The 20,267-nt window shown below is 40.8% G+C and overlaps 3 protein-coding genes across 6 annotated transcripts; 2 read left to right on the forward strand and 1 right to left on the reverse strand.

Moving 5' to 3' along the window:
• The first annotated feature begins 1,594 nt into the window (after positions 1 to 1,594).
• Positions 1,595 to 10,977, forward strand: rabgef1l (RAB guanine nucleotide exchange factor (GEF) 1, like). Of its 4 annotated transcripts, none has more exons than XM_042414050.1 (9): positions 1,595 to 1,931; positions 2,599 to 2,792; positions 2,940 to 3,112; positions 5,012 to 5,190; positions 5,878 to 5,959; positions 6,060 to 6,192; positions 6,346 to 6,437; positions 6,548 to 6,804; positions 7,755 to 10,977. In XM_042414050.1, exons 2-9 carry the CDS (start codon positions 2,620 to 2,622, stop codon positions 8,181 to 8,183), a joined length of 1,518 nt encoding a protein of 505 aa, XP_042269984.1. In that variant the 5' UTR covers positions 1,595 to 1,931; positions 2,599 to 2,619; the 3' UTR covers positions 8,184 to 10,977. The 4 variants fall into 4 exon arrangements, with proteins under 4 accessions (XP_042269984.1, XP_042269983.1, XP_042269986.1 ...); XM_042414049.1 differs by having other exon boundaries at positions 1,597 to 1,931; positions 2,596 to 2,792; XM_042414052.1 differs by lacking the exon at positions 1,595 to 1,931 and adding an exon at positions 1,960 to 2,481 and having other exon boundaries at positions 2,596 to 2,792.
• Positions 10,978 to 12,366: 1,389 nt separating this feature from the next.
• LOC121898704 (high affinity immunoglobulin gamma Fc receptor I-like) lies at positions 12,367 to 15,236 on the forward strand. Its single transcript, XM_042414055.1, has 6 exons — positions 12,367 to 12,413; positions 12,520 to 12,555; positions 12,903 to 13,193; positions 13,499 to 13,771; positions 14,139 to 14,414; positions 14,581 to 15,236. The coding sequence occupies exons 1-6, from the start codon at positions 12,389 to 12,391 to the stop codon at positions 14,940 to 14,942; spliced, it is 1,263 nt and encodes a 420-aa protein (XP_042269989.1). The 5' UTR covers positions 12,367 to 12,388; the 3' UTR covers positions 14,943 to 15,236.
• Positions 15,237 to 15,305: 69 nt separating this feature from the next.
• On the reverse strand, positions 15,306 to 19,695 carry otol1b (otolin 1b). The gene is made up of 5 exons (XM_042414054.1): positions 19,216 to 19,695; positions 18,350 to 18,765; positions 18,158 to 18,247; positions 16,922 to 16,993; positions 15,306 to 16,832 (listed from the first exon to the last, which is right to left on the reverse strand). The coding sequence occupies exons 2-5, from the start codon at positions 18,750 to 18,752 to the stop codon at positions 15,934 to 15,936; spliced, it is 1,464 nt and encodes a 487-aa protein (XP_042269988.1). The 5' UTR covers positions 18,753 to 18,765; positions 19,216 to 19,695; the 3' UTR covers positions 15,306 to 15,933.
• Between the last annotated feature and the right edge of the window lie 572 nt (positions 19,696 to 20,267).

Raw genomic sequence — 20,267 nt, forward strand, 5'->3', positions numbered from 1 at the left:
CTCATGGAGCTATGATAATCAAAATTCTACCAGAATCTTTGTTTTTTTGGTTCATTCGAGACAAGCACAGTTGTCCTATGCTCATTACTTAAAATAAAAACCAGTATTGGTAGAAAAATACAAGGATTAAAAATACAATATAAGCCTCTTTCATCATAGATTCCAATTAGAGCAAGTTTAAAAATGGATCCAGGTAAGGTGGCTGCCATATGACTCCATCCCAAAATGGCAGTTCACTATGACTCATTGCATCTATGGCAACGGTCATCCAGGAGCTTCTCATAATACCATCCACAAACTTCACAACCTGACGACATCTGTACAAAGGGAGATATTAGGATTTAGATAAGGTCCTTTTAGCAGAACACAGTGTGACATGTCGCAGTAGAAGAAGAAAATGGCTGAATTCCATTTAGCTGCTTCAGTTTCAGGGTCCTGATGTTGTGCATGATGGCTCAAGATTCAAGATTCAAAAAATGTCCCAGAGGGGAAATTTGCTTTACAGACAGTAGTCCAACACAAATACATACAATACAACATACACAACACAGCACAAGATCTGTTCCTCTTACACTGTCTACTACGCATTAAAATACACAATTTTTTACTTTTATGGCCTTGATATTTTCAGAAAAACACTCAATTTGCATCTTACATTTTACATATCTCCAGCTGATTTCCCACATTTTCTCACTCAGTAGCACATATGCTATCATAAAATCTCATAAGTGGCTCATGGTAATATATTGGCCTTTTTGTTTGGTTTGCTCACATAAAAAAATATTTACAAAAATAAAATTTAAAAACAAGTGCAATTCTGCCCATCGTATTTCTTTTGCAACACTAATCATCACAACATGATATACCCTTTTGACATACAGTACTGGGCAAAAGTTTTAGGCACTAAAAGTAAAGGGAGGATGCTTTCAAAAATAATGGAATTTATCAATAACTTCATAAAAAGTTCAGTAAAAAGAGGAAACCTAAATGAAATCAGTATTTAGTGCAAGCATGCTTTGCCTTTAAAACAGCAGCAGTTCTCCTCGGTACACTTGCAAACAGTTTTTCAAGGTTCTTGGCAGGTCGGTTGTTCCAAGCATCTTGGAAAAGTTGCCACAGTTCTTCTGTGGATTTAGGCTGTTTCAGTGTCTTCTGTCTCTGCATGTACTCCCAGACTGACTCCATGATGTTGAGATCATGGGTCTATGTGGGAGCCAAACCATCTGTTGCAGGACTCCTCGTTCTTCTTGTTGCTGAAGATAGTTATTTATGACTCTGGCTGTATGTTAGAGTTTGTTGTCATGCTGCAGAATAAATTTGGGAAAGATCAGACGCCTCCCTGATGGTATCGCATCAGGGATAAGAATGTAAACATCTCAAGTGCCTAAACTAGGTCACCAAAGACACCACCTCTTTGACACATTTTATTTCACTATGACTACTTATGTTCAAAAACAAACTTTGGACTTCAATTTATATCCAGCTTACTGTTTTGAGCAGTTGAACAGACTTGCAAAAAACATTAAACTAATGGATTAGTCCACCAAAATTGGGCATCTAAAACTGCTTTTAAAGGGGCGGTTTTATATCGTCTTATATAATAGGAATGTGCGTGTTTCTATTGAAAAGGGTCTTAACTTAGAGTATTAACATCAATATTTGTAGCAAATAAGAATGATTAACATTATTATTTCCTCACAATGCCATTTTTTTCTGATAAAGTATATTGGCTATTGCACTGTGTCAACGCTAGGTGGCGATAAACAATTTATATTCATGCGTAACACACTTTAAAAAAGAAAGAAGAAGAATTGACAGACAAAATGGCCGTAGGGCGAAGCTAGCTGCCTGGCAAATGTAAACATCCACCCTCAGCAGACTGAAGCGACGACAGCATTACCTGATAGCTTGTTGACTCTGCGAATGAGAGTGTATGTTGACACCAAATTCCTGTCGCCAAACATAGAGCATCTTCATCAACACGCTGTTAATCTAGCTAGTTAGTTAGCTTAGCTGGCTAGGCTAGCTCTGTAATTAGCTTGAGTAAACACTGGTAGGTAGCTGCAGATTAGCTCGCTGGTTTCGCGTTTGTTTTTGAGCGTGAATACCAACTTTTGCAGTCCGAATATACTTATCTACAACAACACAACCATCTTTCTGAATGACAGAAGGCTATCGTAACGAAGGGACAAAACTGTATTTAAGGCTGTATCTGTATTGTCAGGTCATGTTTGTGAGAGGCAGCGATTGGACATGAGCTAATGCTAACAAAGCTGGAGACTCTCCTTTAGTATCTTATTATTCGCTGCTTGTGTTTTGTACATAATTAATTAAAGACATCAAATTAGACTCGTCGGGCCTCTGGTTAAACGTTTTGAATTAGCTGGGTCTCATTAATGACGTGTGGTGACATTGATCCCAGCTACAACTCAACGATGCACAAAGTTTTTGTTAATTCTTGAAAGGCAAATTGAAGGACCAGTAAGACCTGTCTTTACATACGACAATACAAAGTTCTGGTCACTACGGTGCTGGATGACCTCACTGTCTTGATTTTTTACTGTTTTCTGTCGTGTGCCCCCCCCCCCCCAACAGCAGTCTTCCTAACTCTGGTGAGAGATGTTGAGCCAGCGGCGTGGTATCCATCTGGACCAGTCCGAGCTGCTTTGCAAGAAAGGATGCGGTTTTTATGGCAACACAGCTTGGCAAGGCCTTTGCTCAAAGTGCTGGCGAGAGGAATATCAGCGAGACAGACAAAAACAGATTCAAGAAGACTGGGCACTTGCTGAGAGGTTTGTCTGTCTTTGTGTTGTCATTTGAACTCTTATTTCTACACAGTGTCTGTTGCTGTCTTACCTCCTCATCTTCTTTTGCTTGAGTTCCTGTCCATCTGTCCACCTGACAGCGATTAACAGTGGTGCTGTATTTTCCCGTCCTAGGCTGCAAAGAGAGGAAGAGGAAGCGTATGCAAGTAGAAATCAGAAGGCCCAACCACAGCCCTCCATCACACCCTTCAGCAAGTTTGAGGAAAGGAAAACAAAGGAGAAGTCCAGCAAGGTCAACACAGTCACAAAGTTTTTTACTCCTTCCACAAAAACACCGCCAAAAAAAGGTACATCATTTTACACACTGTAAGAGATGCTAGTCATTTATCATCAAATATTTGTAATTTTACAGGTATTTTTGCTGCTCTTGCATTAAGAGATAACTGTGTCGATATCAAGCACATTTTTGTGTGACTGGCTTTCATAACCTGTTACTGGAGACACATGAGGAAATAAAACCAGACTGTGGTCTCCCAAATTATCTCAATAATCCGTGTCTCTTTTCAGTTCAACCACTTCCTTAGATTTGTTGCTATAACCTACATACAGTCTGGTTAAAAGAGGCTATTAGACTTCAGCACACAGCAACACTATGTGGCAAAGGAAGTGCTTATACAGTGCTTATACAAAATCATCATACCCCTTTGAAATAGTTACTTTATTTGTTGTACAGCCTGAAATCAAAATCCTTTTTAAAAAAAACAAAACAAAAAAAACTTTTCCAGCTTTATTTACAAATTAAACCTTACAACATCAAACTAATGAAAAAAAGGCAGCAACAGGGTTGGGAAATTCATCAGTCCCCTGATTTAATACTTTGTAGAGCCACCTTTTGGTACAATTACAGCCATTAATCTGTTTGGATATGTCTCTACTAGCTTTGCACACCTAGATTGGGTAATATCTGCCCATTCTTCCTTGCTGAATTGTTCGAGTTCAGTCAAATTCGGTGGTGAGCAGCAATGAACTGCTCTCTTCAAGTCCATCAACAGATGTTCTATCGGACTTAAATCAGGGCTCTGAATTGGCCACTCAAGTGCATTTACCTTCCTGTCCTTAACCCACTGCGTTGTTCTTTTGGCAGTATGTTTAGGATCATTGTTGTGTTGGAAGGTGAATGACCTGCCCATCCACAGCTGTCTAGCAGAGGGACGCAGGTTTTCCTCAAGAATTTGAGTGTACTTGGCAGCATCCATTTTCCCTTCAGTCCTGACCTATTGCCCAGTCCCCACTGAAGAGAAACATCACCACAACGTAATGTTGCCACCACCATACTTCATAGTAGGTGTGGTGTGTTTCAGGTTGTGTGCTGTGTTTGGTTTTCGCCAAACATGTGCTTGGAGTTCAGTCCAAAAAGTTCAGTCTCAGTCTCATCTGCCCACAGAAACGTTTTCCACATGGCAACAGAATCTTCCAGGTTTGTTTTTGTATAGCACAAACGAGACTGTGTATGGCACGTTTTCAGAAAAGGCTCCTTTGTTGCCACACTGCCATATAGGCCAGCTTTGTTTAAAGCTTATGAGATTGTTGTCACATGCACAGACAGACCAGTCCCAGCCATAAAAACTTGTAAGTCCTTCAAAGTTGCCTTTAGCCTCTTGGTAGCCTCTCTGATCAGTGTCCTCCTGGCTCAGTCATCCAGTCTGGACGGACGGCCTGATCTAGGCAAGGTGTTGGTGGTACCATACGTTTTCCACTTCTTAATGAACAGTACTCAGTACTCTGAAGCCTTAGAAATCTTTTTGTAGCCTTCACCTAACTTGTACCTTCCTCCAACTTTATCCCAGAGGCCATTTGAAAGCACTTTCCCAACCATGGTGAATGCTTTGCAGTACCATTCACTACTAGTAGTGGAATCACTGGTTTTATTCTGAATTTTTATTCTGTAATCAAAATCACTATACTTGATGTCAGGTGGGGGGCAATTAGCCTGGTGTTTGATCTAGAAGTTGATTGGTTGCACTTGAGCAAGTTTATAATGTTATACTGTAAGGGGCTGATCACTTAACCAAACCAGGTCTTTCACTAATTCATTTTTAATAATTGTCCAGAATTTTTTTAAAATGCTTTGATGATGAGGGTTATATTGTGTACATGCAGCTCAAAAAAGTTATTTTTTTCATTTATTTTAATTTCCAGGGTGTAATGTGACAAAGGTTAAAGTAACATTCAATATCTTCTCCCAGATGCTTCTCCTTTTGATGCTCAGTCCAGCCCAAGCCCCAGCTCGTCAGCAAGCCGGCATTCCTCTGTGGACACTGACCACGCAACGCGGGAGTTCATTGATTTTCTCAAGCCTCTGAAGTCTGGCAGGGAGATCTTCAAACAGTGCCGGGCCTTCACTGAGAGTATGGCCTATAAGCGGGTGAGCTACAGTGGATTACTTGCAATGTTTTTGTGTGTTAGCGGGTGAATTGAGCTTTTAGGAGACAGGTTATTATTGTGTATGAATATCTGTGTAACTTGTTCATTTTTGCTTAAATTTATTTTTTGTGTGTTTTTGCTCAAAGCAGGTGACACTGATTGCAGTAGTTGTTTTTTTTAAAGTCATTGTGATTGCATTACTTATCATTTTCCACCAGTGTGTACCTGTTTTACTCTTTAATTACCACCTGTCCTGATTAATTACTAAACACATCACCTCATTAAGTGTCTATATGAATGAAATAAGCACAAATTGCTTCATCTCAAATGTTGAAAACAGGCAGCATTTACTTTTTTCATGACATTGTCAAATATCTTGAACATTTAACATTTAAACATAGAGCTGGTGGAACGTTCAAAGCTTCCCTACAAGATGCTGACTGTCGTTTTGTTGCCTTAAGTGAAAACAAGTTTTTGTTGTTATCAATATCAAATGTGAAAATCTGCTGCCTTCAGTCTTTGTATTTCTAAAAACTTCTACACTGTGTTAAATAGGAACTATTTATCTATTTAACATTGTCTAGTAATTGTCACATTTGAACAGATAAGGTGATCACATTTTAATATATAAAACTATCAGAATATAAGACCTACCAGTATAATTGTTTATGTCCATTCCTTCATACAGGACATGGGTGCTGACGAGCTGTCAGAGTGTGTACAGGACTTTTACCAGAACCTCTCAGAACGCCTCCAGACCCAATTCAAAGGTACTGCTTTACTCTTGCACTCATGAAGAATCAGCTATAAACAGATGAGTCTGAACATCACAAACCTTATACAATATATTCTTTGTGCTTCTATGTCTAGGTTCATCAGAGCATGTAGAGAGCGTTATGGATGAAGTAGAGAAGTACATGATGACTCGTCTCTACAAGGAAGTCTTCTGTCCTGAGACCACAGATGACGAGAAGAAAGACCTGGCTATTCAGAAGAGAATCAGGTTAGTGCACAACAGTTGTAATAATGCCAGAAAATGCGACTTAAATCGTCATTAATCTCCCTGAATTTCCTCAGAGGACAATGACTCACCATTGCGGGTAAAATGACAACATCAGAGTTACTTAGATTGAAATTCTGATTGTGTTTTTTACAGAGCCTTGCACTGGGTCACCATTGAGATGCTGTGTGTCCCTGTAGACGAGGAGATCCCTGAAGTGTCTGACAGTGTGGTTAAAGCCATCACAGGTGAGAGTTAATTTTCAGAATGCCACAGCAGGACATCACCTCATCATCCTGGTGGTAGAGATCCAGTAAGATTTTCAGATGAACAATTTACCATCTCCGCATCATTCCAGATGTGATCGAAATGGATTCCAAGCGTGTGCCCAAGGACAAGCTGGGGTGCATCACTCGTTGCAGCAAGCACATCTTCAATGCCATCAAAGTCAGCAAGAAGGAGGCAGCGTCTGCAGATGACTTCCTCCCCACACTCATCTACATTGTGCTGAAGGCAAACCCTCCACGGCTTCAGTCCAACATCCAGTACATCACCCGCTTCTGCAACCCCAGCAGACTCATGACTGGAGAGGATGGTTACTACTTCACTAACCTGGTGAGGAAATTAGTACATGCTTGTGTAACCCCTCTATTCCACTCGACGACTTCTCTCAGGTTCACGGCACATTTATTTCTCAGCACAGCTGTTAGAAAAACACACATCAATGTGGCTGGTGATGGTCAGATATACAGTACAGCTCCTTGCCCCACATCTGAAATTGGCAGTGGCAAAAAGGATGAGCTGACGTTTTCCAGTCACTATATTTAACACCACCGACCACGGGAGGGCGCTCAAATCAACAAATAAAAGGAGCCTTGCATAGATAAACACAGGATATTAACCTGTTTTCAGAGAAAATAATGAAAATGAAAAACAGCAAGATAACTTGCCTGCAAAATAAAACAAATACTGAATGTCTTTTAGCCACAAGACGGTTAACATTATTCTGTGTAGCAGTTACAGTAAGCAGATCATATCCTGAAAACCTCGTACTTCACAGTGTTATTGTTCACTCCACTCATCATAAAACCAACAGCTGATTTGCTCTGGTAGTGAAGTCAGAAGAATTAAGAAAAAAGTCAGTGAAGAGGTCTTAAAATCTCTGAAACATTTAAGGCCTCAAGTAGCCTTGAATATAATTAAATACTGGTGTTTTACGTTTAAAGTCATTTATAACGGTTTTAAAAATATTTCAGGTTTTAGTCTTCTGTTCTTCTGTCTACTGATCGGTCGATAACTTTTATTTTCAAGTTCTTGTCTGTGTGGATGGGTATGTTCACCACTCCAATTGGCATAAAGGCGTCTTTAAAAGTTAGAAATTTGAGGAAATCTGGGGACTCCTGGTGATCAAGTGGTCTCTCCCCTCGTTTGCTATCTGTCTCATCTGTCCAATAAAGGATAAAATGCCAGAACATTAATAAAAGAAAATCTGATGTTACTGACAATATGATGATGTTCTACAGTGACTTTTTCCCTTAATGACCCTCTACGTCCTCTCTCCCCAGTGCTGTGCAGTGGCCTTCATTGAGAAGCTGGATGGCCAATCTCTGAACCTGAGCTCTGAGGAGTTTGAGCTCTACATGTCGGGCCAGGCATCCCCCAACTGGCCTCAGGCTGCTGGAGCTTCCTCCTGCTCCCCAGGCAGCACACCTCTCAGTCAGGTCCATAAACGACTGGACCTGCTAACAGGGCTCGGGGAAAGGCAAGACCGTGTCATGGAGAAGGCTCGCCAGCTGGAAAACGACCTCATCGACTGGACGGACGAAGTGGAGCAGAAGGTGCAGAACGTTCTGCAGAGTTTCCCACCAGAGACGCAAAACCCTACCCCAACCACGGCTACTTCGACATCCGCATCTTCATCAGCAATCGACTCTGATAATGTTGAGAATGAGCTCCTGCCGCCACCACTGCAACCGCAAGTGTTTGCTGGTTGATGTGAAGAGCTCTGCCCTAAATTTAAAAAAAAATCCCTCTAGATGCTTTACTCCACCCTCCCCCTTTTCCCGGCTGTTAAACTTTGCTGTCCGTATGCACATACAGCCATCTTTATTCCATCCATCGTCCAGGTCCAGGCTGTGGACAGCGGCAGAAAACTAGAAGCCCTGAAACTACATTGAACAGTAATTGTACATTGGAATTAAAGCAATAGTTAAGAATTTGGGGAAATACTCTTATTCACTTTCTTGCCAAGAGTTAGATGAGAGGATCAGTACCTCTCTCATATCTAGCAATTAAATACCAAGCTGGAGCCAAGAGGCAATTAGCTTAGCATAAATCAGCTAGCCTGGCTCTTTCTGACAGTAACAAAATCCGCCCACTAGCACCCCTGAAGCTCACTAATAAACGCGTTATATCTTGTTCTTGTTTGTACAAAAATACAAGTGAAAAACAGCAAGTTTCAGTTTTTACAGAGGTCACTTGCCCAGCTATATCTTGAGTATCTGCTGGCTGCCTTGTAAACTCACAGTGATGACAAGTTTGCATGAAGTCATTGTGCAAGAAATGGTTTTGACGCCCCGTAAAACCACAACTTTTCTTTTTTTACACTCGAGTTTTTGTATGGATTAGTGAGCTTTGGAGGTGCTGGCAGGGAGACTTTGTTACCTTTGAACAGAGCCACACAAGCTGTTGCCCCTGTTTTCAGTCTCTATGCTAAACTAAACTTACTGCCTCCTGGCTTTAGCTTCATGATAGATGGAGAAACATAAGTGGTATTGATCGTCTCACCCAAGTCTAAGTAAAAAACTGATTAAGTATAAAACTGTTCCTTGAATATCAGACTATATGAGACGAAAAGTCCCAGAGTCAGCGCTGTAAGGGCAAATACACTCCAAATATTTTGTCCTGGTTGCACAGAGAAAGATCCGGTGCATTCTGATGCTGTTTGAGTTTCAGTGCAGTTTCAGGATAAGCAGGCTACTGCAAACGTCCTTAGCCCAGCTATGTCCTCCAGAACTTTCTGGAAGTTCTAGAGGCGTTTTCCTAGACTATTTGGGAAATCTAATCCCCTCAGAGCATTTTCTGACTGTTGCTTCCTCCAATGGGATATGCAGGGAAACCTTCCACAGCGTGGCGTCCAGGAGACATCCTGATAAGATGCCCAAACAACCTCACCTGGCTCCTTTTTAATACAAAGGAGCAGTGGCTCCACTCCAAGCTCTTCCCGAACATCTCTGTTGGTCACCTACAACAGCATCTTCAGTACCTCAGTACTTAATTATCTTAGTTGTTGTTTGTGCAAACAGGATAGATGGTTGGATGTGATTTTTAGACATGTTTCTGTCATTATTCACATCTTTTCAGACAAAGGTTTTTGTCATTATGTTGAGGTATCTCCAGGTGTGTGGGTAGTGTGTGTGTCTGAGTGTGTGTGTCTGATTGTCATGTTGACAGGTAGAACTTTACAGCCCAAGTAACATCTGAAAACAGCAGCAGTAACTTTCAGTAATAATATGGTTTAAAGGAAATGGAGAAAGCTGAATGATCTGAAATTTAACTTCCTCCCACTAAAATAACCCTTCACTTCATGCTCGTGATTTGTATCATATTTACTGTGTATTTCCCTGTCCTGCGGAGAAGTGCGTGTGAGTGTGTTGCATGGAAATGTTCCATTAATGTTGATAAGTCATAAGTCCTCCAGTTGTGTGTGAGTAACATAGTCTTGTCTCATGCCAGACCTCTCACTACAGTCATAAGCTGGATGTACAGAAGTGATTTTATTTTTCTATAGAGTGGCAGGTATCAATTCCTCTGGATGCAATCGGAGACATTAATCCTGTAATATTTACAGTAGTACTCTTGTCATAGAACATTGCTTGAAGATGTATTACATGAATTGTAATGATTGAATAGGAAGTGATAAAAGCTTTCATCTAGTCATTTATCCTCTTAAGAGGGACTCTTAATAAGTATGTCCCATCAAAGAAAAAAAAATCTGTTTTTAGGTGAATTAATTCTTTGTTGCTGTTAGATTGGTAGATAAGAAGACAAAGATGAAGATATGAAATCACTCCTTAAGGCCTGTTGTTTTACCGGTGCAGAAGAATCAACACAACAGGTTTAACTTATTTTGAAGCACTTTTCTTTTGTTTGATTTTAAAGATCTTAATTCTGATTTAATGAAGGAGAATTGGTGTACTTGAGATGAAAGGATACTTTGAAAATAGTGTTGTGGACTGTTACCACACAGGCATATTTCAGCTGTCTTTGTATTTGGCAGTCAAATGTTTGGGGAGAGTTGTATGTATGAAAAAAGGTGAAAGGCACATTTATTCCCCTTTGCCTCATGAGCTAATATTCCCATGTGTTGCTTGAATTGAATCTTATTTCTCATTCATATTTGCAACAAGTATAGTCAGTGTGTGTTTTGCTGTACAAGTTTAATTTGAGAAAAGGCTTTTAATGCAAACTTAATAGCTTGAATAACTACATATTGCACTGTATGCAGAAGCCATTTATCAGGTATTTTAAAAAGTTTCAAACATCTTTGTAACCTTATAGGTTTGTTATTGTATCACATGGGAGAAAGTAACTCAATGCTGTCTTTTATTTAAACGTAACTTATTGGGGCAGTATTGGTTTATTTGCATCTGTGGGTGTGTGACGATTAATAAAAATTGAAAATGCACGTGCACTCGTGTGCAGTTCCTCTTCATAATGTAATTTCACATGACTGCACGAATAGATTGTGCAAGCTGGGATTAAATAAAGAGTTGACTGAGAATTTAACTACTTCTGCAGTTCTGTATCGTGTTGGGGAAATACAGAGGATATTAAGAAATATTGAGAAAAACACAAAATGCCAGAAATTCATTAACCTTTTTTCTTCATATACACACTGCAGTGATGGTGCTCATACTTTACTATTTTTTTAACATTGGGCTCTTGCAGGCTAACAGTTTGTCAAATTATTAAAGATCCCCTCCAGACATATAAGATATATAACAATACTCTGCTTGGGATAATAATGTGTCTAATGTGTTTTTTCCTCAAAAAAAGTAATTACCTCATTAAAAACCTTACAATTCCATCTATTCCTTCTCCTTCATTGAAAAATTCAGTATTGATGAATATGCAAATATTGTTAAAAGCTGTCTCCTCTTTCGCTGACAAGTCTTCTCAATGTATGTACCCTGGAGGCTTCAAGTGTAAATAAATATAGTTCAATGTCATACAGCTTGTTTTGAAATTTGAGTTTATTTCACGCCCACCTCACTAAGGAGGAATTTAAAATAAGGATTTATTTAGACCTTTTCTATACTATGTGATGTCATTTGTTGTTTTTTTCCTACATTTCTCTCTCAGGCAGTGTTTTTCCCCCATACAGTGCACTCTATAGGGCACATTTTTCCATTGAAAGAGCACCCAATTCTGCACTTCAATATGTCAGACCCTAAATTTAGAACCCTAAATTGCACTTTGTTCCTCCAGCTTACCGCATTACAACAGCATCAAATGGGCACTACACCACATCCTCTTCATTTAAAGGTTCTTTACAGGGCACTATCACATTTTCTTCCACTGAAAGGGCACCATGAGAGCACTTCATTCCAGATTGTCACATATAGACGCATTTCATCCTGATTTACCCACAACTAGACAGTCATTACAGGACTTTTGTATGTTTTCGCCTTTGTGCAGGCACCTTAGAGGGCACTTTCGTGTTTTTTGTTGTTGTTGTTTTGTCCTTGAGTCCACCAGGGCTCTCAGGGGTGTACATGGGTACATTTCAACTGAAACTGAAATCTAAAAAAAGGGTGTGTTACTTTTATTTCCTTTGTATTTCACTGGTCATACACTTTCCAGGATTGAGACATACCTCCAATAGGGTTAAGCAGAAATTTAGAAGGAACTGAAAATGATTGTAATATATATATATATATATGTATATATATATATATATTAAAAACTACAATAATACAACTCATTCTTTCTTCAAAGAAAAGCCCCTCTGTTTCCATAAAAATATGCAGTTACATGAAAAATAAACTTATGCCAGAAATGAAAGAAAGAGGGTGTTATTTGTGGAAAAGAGGATATCCTGTGTGATTTGTTAAAGCTCAGAAATCACCATTTTCACTTCCCTCTTTAACAGAAATAAAAGTCTCCTTCATTCTGTTTCTCACAAACAGAAATCACAATGGACGCAGTCATCACCCTCCTTGGTGAGTTTTCTTCAGTTTATTTACAACATCTCACAAATTTGTATTTTGGAAATATTGTCATTTACTGTAATTTGTCATTCATTCTCAAATATTTGTCCCATTTCAGTTCTTTCAACACTACCACAGCTTGTAGTATCTCAGGGTATGTACCAAATATTCTTATAATTAAATTCTAAATGTACTGTAAAACAACATATGTTAACATTTGCAATCATATATCAAGAAAATCAAGATGTTAGTTTCTGATGACGCTGTGAAACATGAATCTCTTAAAATGCCATTAATTATTCCTTAATTTACCCCTGAAAACATTAAGTGGTTTTGTATGGTAGACAGAGATCCAGTAAGTTACCAATTAATTTATAAAACCAAGTTATTAAGGGGTTCTAAATTGAAAACCCCTTCATTATCAATTGATTAGTATTTTCTTTTTCTTCTTAAAATGGGCCCAAACTCTTTTTTAGGGATAATCTATGTTTGTCTCTGTAGCTTCCTCTGTGGCCTCATTTAGAGCTGTTGCGGAGATGGTGTCAGGAGATTCAAGGATCTTCTCTGGGGAGAGTGTCCGATTGAGATGCAGCATTCCTGCTGGCCACAGGTCCACCTGGACTTTCCGGTGGTTCAGGGGATCTGAGCAACTCTCACAGGATATGGACAGCCTCACTCTGTGGAAAGCCAGTGTTAAAGAAAGTGGAAAATTTTACTGCCAAGGAGTGAGGGACACAGCGGTGGGAAACATATACACCCTCCAAAGTCTGCCTGTGGAGATAAACGTGGATGGTAAGACCTGATTTATCAGTATAGACAGAAAATCTCTTCTGGTCGTCATATCAGGCCACAAATTTCCTCTTTGTCCTACTTCTGCATCTCCTGTTAAAATTGAAAATTTGAAAACACTGAAAGTCTTGCTTCCCTAAGCTTGTTTTTAGCACTGTACAGTGCTTTTTGTGTTTCATTTTAGAAAGCAAGACAAACTTGCCAGTGTTGATATCAAAACAGATCTCAAACATGCTACTACTGTTCTACTTTATTGCTGTGATCATCAATATTATAATCTAACTTCCTTCATTGTGCTCTTTGTTCAGGAGGGTGGGCTATCCTGCAGGTCCCGCCACATCCTGGCCTTGTTGGAGACACCTTGACAGTGACGTGTCGCGTCCGAGCCAACCCCCAGCTTAGAGAGGTGATCCTGTACAAAGATGGTGTTGAAGTTATGAGACAAAGTGGCCTGAACCCACATTTCAACTTGACCAACTTGACCCTCAAAGACCAAGGACTGTATTCCTGTAGGGCATCCTGGGATATAGACAGACGTACACGCTCTGTAATTTCAGCTGACATTGAAGTGCAGGTCTCAGGTGAGTTTTACATACTGGGTTGCATTTGCTGAGTTTGGTTGTGATTACACGATACATGTTAAGTAGGGTTAAGCACAGTTATTCCGAGCTGAATAAATTTCCAATATACAACAGCACTGGGGATGAAGTTGCAAAACATATGATCTTATTTCTAGATTTTTCTCTCTCAGTCTTATTTGGTTAATGCATGGACATTTGTGATTACATTTACTTTCTTTGTGGTCTATCAAACTTGTAACCCCAGCCCTATTTAATTATGGTTAAATACCAATGAAAAATTGACCACATAAAAAAAAAAAAAATCAGAAATGTTTTTTTAAGATTCCAATGTCTCAACAATGTTTTCTCTTCTTTGGCTCTTTCTCAGAGGTTCTGACGCAGCCAGCTTTGGAGATTGTTGCTGGTGATAACCTGATACCAGCAAATATGATGAGGCTCATTTGCAATCTCCAGTACAACGCCCGTGCTCCTGCCCCTCCAATACACTACTATTTCTACAAGAATAACCAAAGACTGGGAATAGCAACCTCTGAGAACCATGATCTGGTGAAACAGACCCCAGGCCAATACAGCTGCAAGGCCAAGGTGCCTGAGTTGGGCATCTCTAGGTTGAGTGAGCCCAAAAGCTTTGGACAAGAGACAGGTACTTTAGAGTAAATGTAACCTGCTGTTTACTAAACTGACTTTAAATCTTAATCCCCTGCCAGTCTTTTTAATTCCATCATCACTCCTTCCTAAATTGCCAAAAATGTGAAACATAGCACAGCATTTGTGCAACTTCTGAGGTCAACTTGTCTCTGACCCAATAGGACCAGTGACGATGTCTCCAACTCTTCATCCCAGAGATCCATGGCCTTTAGCTCCCCCAATCCCAACCCCAGACCTTTCCCTGCTTCCTGCAGTTGAGCCCACAGCAGCCTGGCCCACCCCTCAACAATCCAGTGCAACTCCTACTTTTATTCGGCCTACAGAGGAGCGCACCCAATCCTCAGATCCTCCTCTGAAGCCTTCACAGCCGGCACCAAGCACTCTGCTACCTACAGTCCACCTCATCACACAAACCCCAGAGCTTGTTGATATATCTGAGGAATCTGGTGACATGTCTGGGGACTCTCCAGACATTTACTTTGATTATATGTCTGGGGACTTTCCAGACACTGTCCCAAAGTGACAAGTAATCTTACTTTACAGACCATTGCAGAAACTAATCATCCAAAATCATCCAATCTGGGCAATAATGTGTGAAAATAATGTGTCATCTTTCTCTATCTGATATCAATCATACGGGGTCATTGGGCTGCGATTGCACACTTGTATATGTGATTCTTTGTATAACATTAATTTAACAGATTATAAGGTATCGACTTCATGATCTCATCTGTAGAAAACTAACTGGATCAATACTGTTGAGGATAATAACTAATGTTATTTTGCTTGAAGGAAATAAAGCATTCCATAAATGATATGTACTACTGGATTTTATTTTCAGTGAACACAATCTCTTTTTACAACCACATTGTAAAGCAACGCTGTTTACAAAGAATATAAGTATTAATGATATGACAGTGGATATTATATTTTTCCACTGCAGAAGAGTAAGGTCTTCATTGCCAGATTTACAGTAAGAATACAGTTATAGGTCACATGATAATCTCTCAACACACACATCATATATTTCTGTCTTATTTGTAGTTACATACAGATAGCCTAGGTCATCAGTGACAGTGTTGTGAAGGAAGAAGTCAGAGTGCAAGAAACAAAATCACAAAACAGACATCATCATAGAATGAGGATGTGAAATGAATGTTTTTGGGTCAGACAAACAGTGAGGTAAGCGTGACATGGGGTCATAGTGTTTAACTGATGGTGTAATTGAACTATATTGACCATTAATAAATACTTCAGAGCTATGAGTTTTAAGGGTTAAAGTCGAAGTTCATCAGGGTGCCAGGCAAAATAAGAAAATACTTGCAAGGTGATAATATAATAGACATGATATCGCCAGTCCTTAAGTTCTCAGACTAGTTGCACTGCAGCATAGAGTACAGTTCTGGAAGAGTTCGGGAGTAGCAGTATAGTGTAACACCACCAGTATTTGGCCTTTTCACAGATATGGATAACAGCCCAGTAAATGAGAATATTTCCAGTTACATTTATGAGTATCAGGCCTTGTCTGAGTAAAGCAGAAATCCAGAGAAGATGCTGTCATCCTCACTGCTGGCATACACCCCATTCCAGTCTCTGAACGTCTCCATCCACACCTGATCACCCACCGCCAGCCGCAGCACCACCAGAGTAGATGCCTGGTCGATGTCTTGACCATACAGAGAGTCCCGTGTCCTTACCCGCCGTGACCCGTTCACCACCAGCGTGGCTCGTAGTGGCTGATTGCGCACAGTGATGTGGAAGGAGAAGACGTAAACCCCAGCGTGGACACATGTAAAGCTGTTGGATGTGACATTGAAGTGGTTCTCTTCATTGTAGAAGACTTTGTCAAAGCGGATTGGGAAACCAGAAGGAGGGAAAGACTTTCTTGGAGAGATACCTACACTGAAGGCTGAACGCTTCAGGGGAACCCCTGATCCCTTAGCTCCTTTGAACCCACGAATGCCCCGCTCCCCTCTCATCCCAGGGTAACCTCTATCCCCTTTTGGCCCAAGCATCCCTCTTAGGCCTTGTGGTCCCTGAGCCCCTCTCACTCCTGGTTCCCCCTGTGGTCCAGGAAGTCCTGGATCCCCTCGTACACCTACAGGACCTGGTGAACCATGCTTGCCATTTATTCCTGGAATTCCCATCCCTCCTGGGATGCCAGGAGACCCAGAATCCCCACGCTCACCTTTCTGTCCTCTCTCCCCAAATGTGCCACACTCCCCCTTATCCCCCTTATCTCCCTTAGGGCCTAGCTCTACAGCCACTCCTGGAGGTCCAGCTGGCCCCTCTTTTCCTGGTTCTCCTTTCTCACCAGCAGTCCCATTCTGGCCAGGTTCACCTTTCTCCCCACGATTACCTTTTACACCTTGCAACCCTATTTCACCTTTGCCCCCTTTTGAGCCAACATCACCTGCAGAGTAAAGGACAAATTGTCAGAACTGTGACAACAAAATGAAATAATGTAACAAGCACTTGAATAAGTCAGCACTGTTTCTGCACCTTTCTGTCCTGGTTTCCCTGGACCTCCTGGTGGCCCAGCTATCCCACTGTTTCCTCTGTCACCTTTATCCCCTAAGAAATCAACATAATACAGCTTTTATTCAATTAACAATATCAAACATCAGATATTACATATATTTGCTTCTACTAGAGCTAGTAGGTGAGGAAGAACAATATACTGTATGATCATGGATGATTACAGAACAGGCCTACCAGGTACAGGCTCAGGAGCCCAAGTGGTCTTTTTGGTGGTCGGTTTGAAGTGACTTTTAACATTTCTCATTGGAAAGTCACAGGGTTCAACCAAATGAAGGAATGTTATGATCATGTTAATTTGGTCCTGATAAAGTAAGTACATCCAGATTTTTTTCAGTTGTAAACTTCTATTTATTATCCTCACAGATAGAATAAAACAATACTGATAAGTATGTCACCAGGTGAGCACATAATGTGAAGTGGTCCTGTCAGAAACTGAGGGTGTCCCACCCCCCTAAAATTCTTGTCTTTGGCGACCTCCAGTGGTTTAACCTCTCACCTTGCTGCAGTGATGTACAGGTGTACTCCAGGACCTTGTGACATTACTATTGGGTGTGATTACAGGTGCAACACACACTTGTGACCACTTGTGACCACACTATCAGTGATGGTTGGTGGTCAATAAAACATTGCTTTTCAGCCTGGAGTGTTAATATTTTATATGACGTATTTACTGATATTTAGTCTGATCTACAGTTTATTTTTGTTATATTTTATTTATTTCCAACTACATAATATAGCTGCACAGTTCATACTTAGGATACATGAAACCCATATCAACATTAATTAAGCAATTCAATTTAGTTTGACAGCTAGCAGACCACCGCTACTTGGACTTGGACTTGGACATTAAGAAAATTGGACTTGCATCACAGCTCTCTCTTGATAGTTTCCAATAATATGTTGTATAATATGCTACAGTATTTAGTATGATATCTGTGGAGAGGAGTGGATCTGCTGCTCCAGGAAGCTGTAGGAAAGATTATTAATTCTCTTTTCATCTCCAGCATGAACAAAATACTGAAGTTAAGGGTCTGTTTTCAAAAAGCAGCTGCACTTTATTGTTAAGGTTAATCTACAAAACAGTAAGGAAAGATATTCAAGTGAGGGGTGGTGGCTGGGGGTGTTGCCCTTGCAGGTAGGAGGAGGGGCTCTTTAGATGTTGGCAACTTTAGTTGTGTTTAACCATATTATGCTCACCTTTGTCTCCTTTTAACCCCATAGCACCACTCACGCCTGGTGGTCCAGGTAAACCAGTTGCTCCTACAAGGCCTCTTTCACCTGGTGGCCCTAGATAAGAAAATGTAAGTGAAATACAAAATGCTGAAAGCAAACACACAAACAAACAAGTTATTTAATTAGATCTATAGCCTTTTTCTGTCAGTCTTTTACCTGCCAGGCCTCTGTCTCCCTTTGGACCCCTGGGGCCTCTCTCAGGTGGACAGCACTCACAGAAGTTGAAGTAACATTCATTGTAATCCAGAGTGTAGTTCTCGGGGCCAACACCAGGGGACTCAGTGCTCTCTGTGTGGTACTGTTGGAAGACATGACTGGGGTAGGTGGTCCTCTCTGTGGCAGGCAGTGGATTTGGCTCCACCGGATTTGCGCTTGCCACTATCTTGAGGGTCTTGGGCATGCTGGTGGTCACAGGGCTGTGCATTGTGACCTGAGAGATGGGCTTCTTGGTGTACTGGTACTTGGGCTTTTGTGTAGTTTTAGCTTCAGTGCAGGACACCACAGTGAGTGTAAGCACAACTACAGCCATAAGGGTCGACTGACAGGAGATAATCCTCATGGTTGACTGGGATCTGAGAACAGATGAGTTTACACATGACATGTTTCCTCTGTTTGTCATTTTCCCTCTACTACAGAAGTTAAACAGTCCACTGCTGTAAATCACTCACATAGCACTGACAAGTGGTGACATCTTCCCTCTCGTCTGTAATCATTCCCAATCTTATTCTTACCATTCCTACTTCTGCTTCATTTCTCTGTTTCCACTTGTACATTGTTTTTAGTCATGTACCATCATGACCCAGTGTGTCTGCAGTCCACTGAAAGCTGATTTCATTATTGTTTATGAGTAAATTAATTGATTAACTGGAATGAAAACCTGTATCCTCTTGGGTGTTTAAATTCAGTACGCTTCTCAAGTTAGATACAGCATTTATTACACATAAACTAATGATTTTAGCAGGTTACCTGCCATGCTGTCATGCAACTCTCTGTACAGATTATATAATTTAACAAAGACTCACCCAGTTATGCATAAGTGGTATGGTCATTTACTCTCTCTAGCAGTGGTGGTGGAGGCAGCACCAAGGAGCTCCGGGTCTCTCTGATATCTCTGCCAGGCTTGGGCGAAAGAACTTCCCCACCAATGAGGGTGTTTGCTGGAAGCACAGGGGGAGGTCTGAAATCCAACTACGGCAGGCTGGAGCTGAACCAAGGAGAACCACTGTGCTGTGGCCCATTCTCTGTACCCCTGTTGTGTAGAAAGGTGCTTTTGTGACATGGGATACAGCACCCGCCAGGAGCACTCCCTCACTGCAAGCTAGGCAAGGAGCAAAGGCCATGGGGCAATGGGTCACCCGATATGGAGGAATTCCTCCAACATCCAACCAACTACCTTGCTCTTACAGTGGGACAAAGCCAAGCAAAGAGGGTTCTGTGACAGAGGCCAGAGCACTACAACGGCCTTTTTTCAAGCAGAGGTTTGGACAGCATTCTGCATGTCGCTGCAGGTGGGAAGGTGCAAACCATTTTAGAGGTCTTTTACAGAATTTTGCAAGTTAATAGCAAGATGTATCTTCATTATATTTAATTACAACAGTTAATTTTAAATGACTTACTATTAAATCTGCAAACTGGCACACAGCAGCACTGGGAGCTCAGTGTTAACAATCTACTGGCACTTGGTGAACATCCAGAAGAAAGCTTTAGCCTAAAGAGCACTAATAATCTCCTCACTCAGCAGTTGCTAAACCTGAGCTGTTCGTCAAAGGCACATGCTTATCTCCCCCAAATCAGTGCAGTTGCAATGCTTACCTGATCACTGTGACCGACTTTCTGCTCATGAGCCCCGGAGACTCCTGGCAGGTACATTTGCTTACTATGATTCATACTGTGTGGCAGGACAATGATTCATTCTTACGGTGTAACGAGATAGCATTGGGTTTTTGTAGAAAAGTGATTTTCTGGTAGCTGTCTAGTCGAAACTCTCGACTTGCCAGTGACAATGAATGTTTGAGCAGTGGACATGCCTGAGTTGTCAAAGACCTCACGTCCTAAGAGGGATCTATGACAAGCT

Source organism: Thunnus maccoyii, chromosome 6 (assembly GCF_910596095.1).
Source record: "Thunnus maccoyii chromosome 6, fThuMac1.1, whole genome shotgun sequence".
Taxonomy (NCBI): Eukaryota; Metazoa; Chordata; class Actinopteri; order Scombriformes; family Scombridae; genus Thunnus; species Thunnus maccoyii.

Excerpts from the sequence above, each read along its gene's own strand:
- otol1b (XM_042414054.1), bottom strand. The coding sequence starts at position 18,752 with ATGAGGATTATCTCCTGTCAGTCGACCCTTATGGCTGTAGTTGTGCTT. Across the intron at positions 16,994-18,157 it reads GGGGTTAAAAGGAGACAAAG|GGGATAAAGGTGACAGAGGA; the intron begins GTGAGCATAATA and ends TTGATTTCTTAG. Across the intron at positions 16,833-16,921 it reads AGGGAAACCAGGACAGAAAG|GTGATGTTGGCTCAAAAGGG; the intron begins GTGCAGAAACAG and ends TTTACTCTGCAG.
- rabgef1l (XM_042414050.1), top strand. The coding sequence starts at position 2,620 with ATGTTGAGCCAGCGGCGTGGTATCCATCTGGACCAGTCCGAGCTGCTT. Across the intron at positions 3,113-5,011 it reads AAAAACACCGCCAAAAAAAG|ATGCTTCTCCTTTTGATGCT; the intron begins GTACATCATTTT and ends ATCTTCTCCCAG. Across the intron at positions 6,438-6,547 it reads TGTGGTTAAAGCCATCACAG|ATGTGATCGAAATGGATTCC; the intron begins GTGAGAGTTAAT and ends GCATCATTCCAG.
- LOC121898704 (XM_042414055.1), top strand. The coding sequence starts at position 12,389 with ATGGACGCAGTCATCACCCTCCTTG. Across the intron at positions 13,194-13,498 it reads TGTGGAGATAAACGTGGATG|GAGGGTGGGCTATCCTGCAG; the intron begins GTAAGACCTGAT and ends CTCTTTGTTCAG. Across the intron at positions 14,415-14,580 it reads AAGCTTTGGACAAGAGACAG|GACCAGTGACGATGTCTCCA; the intron begins GTACTTTAGAGT and ends CTGACCCAATAG.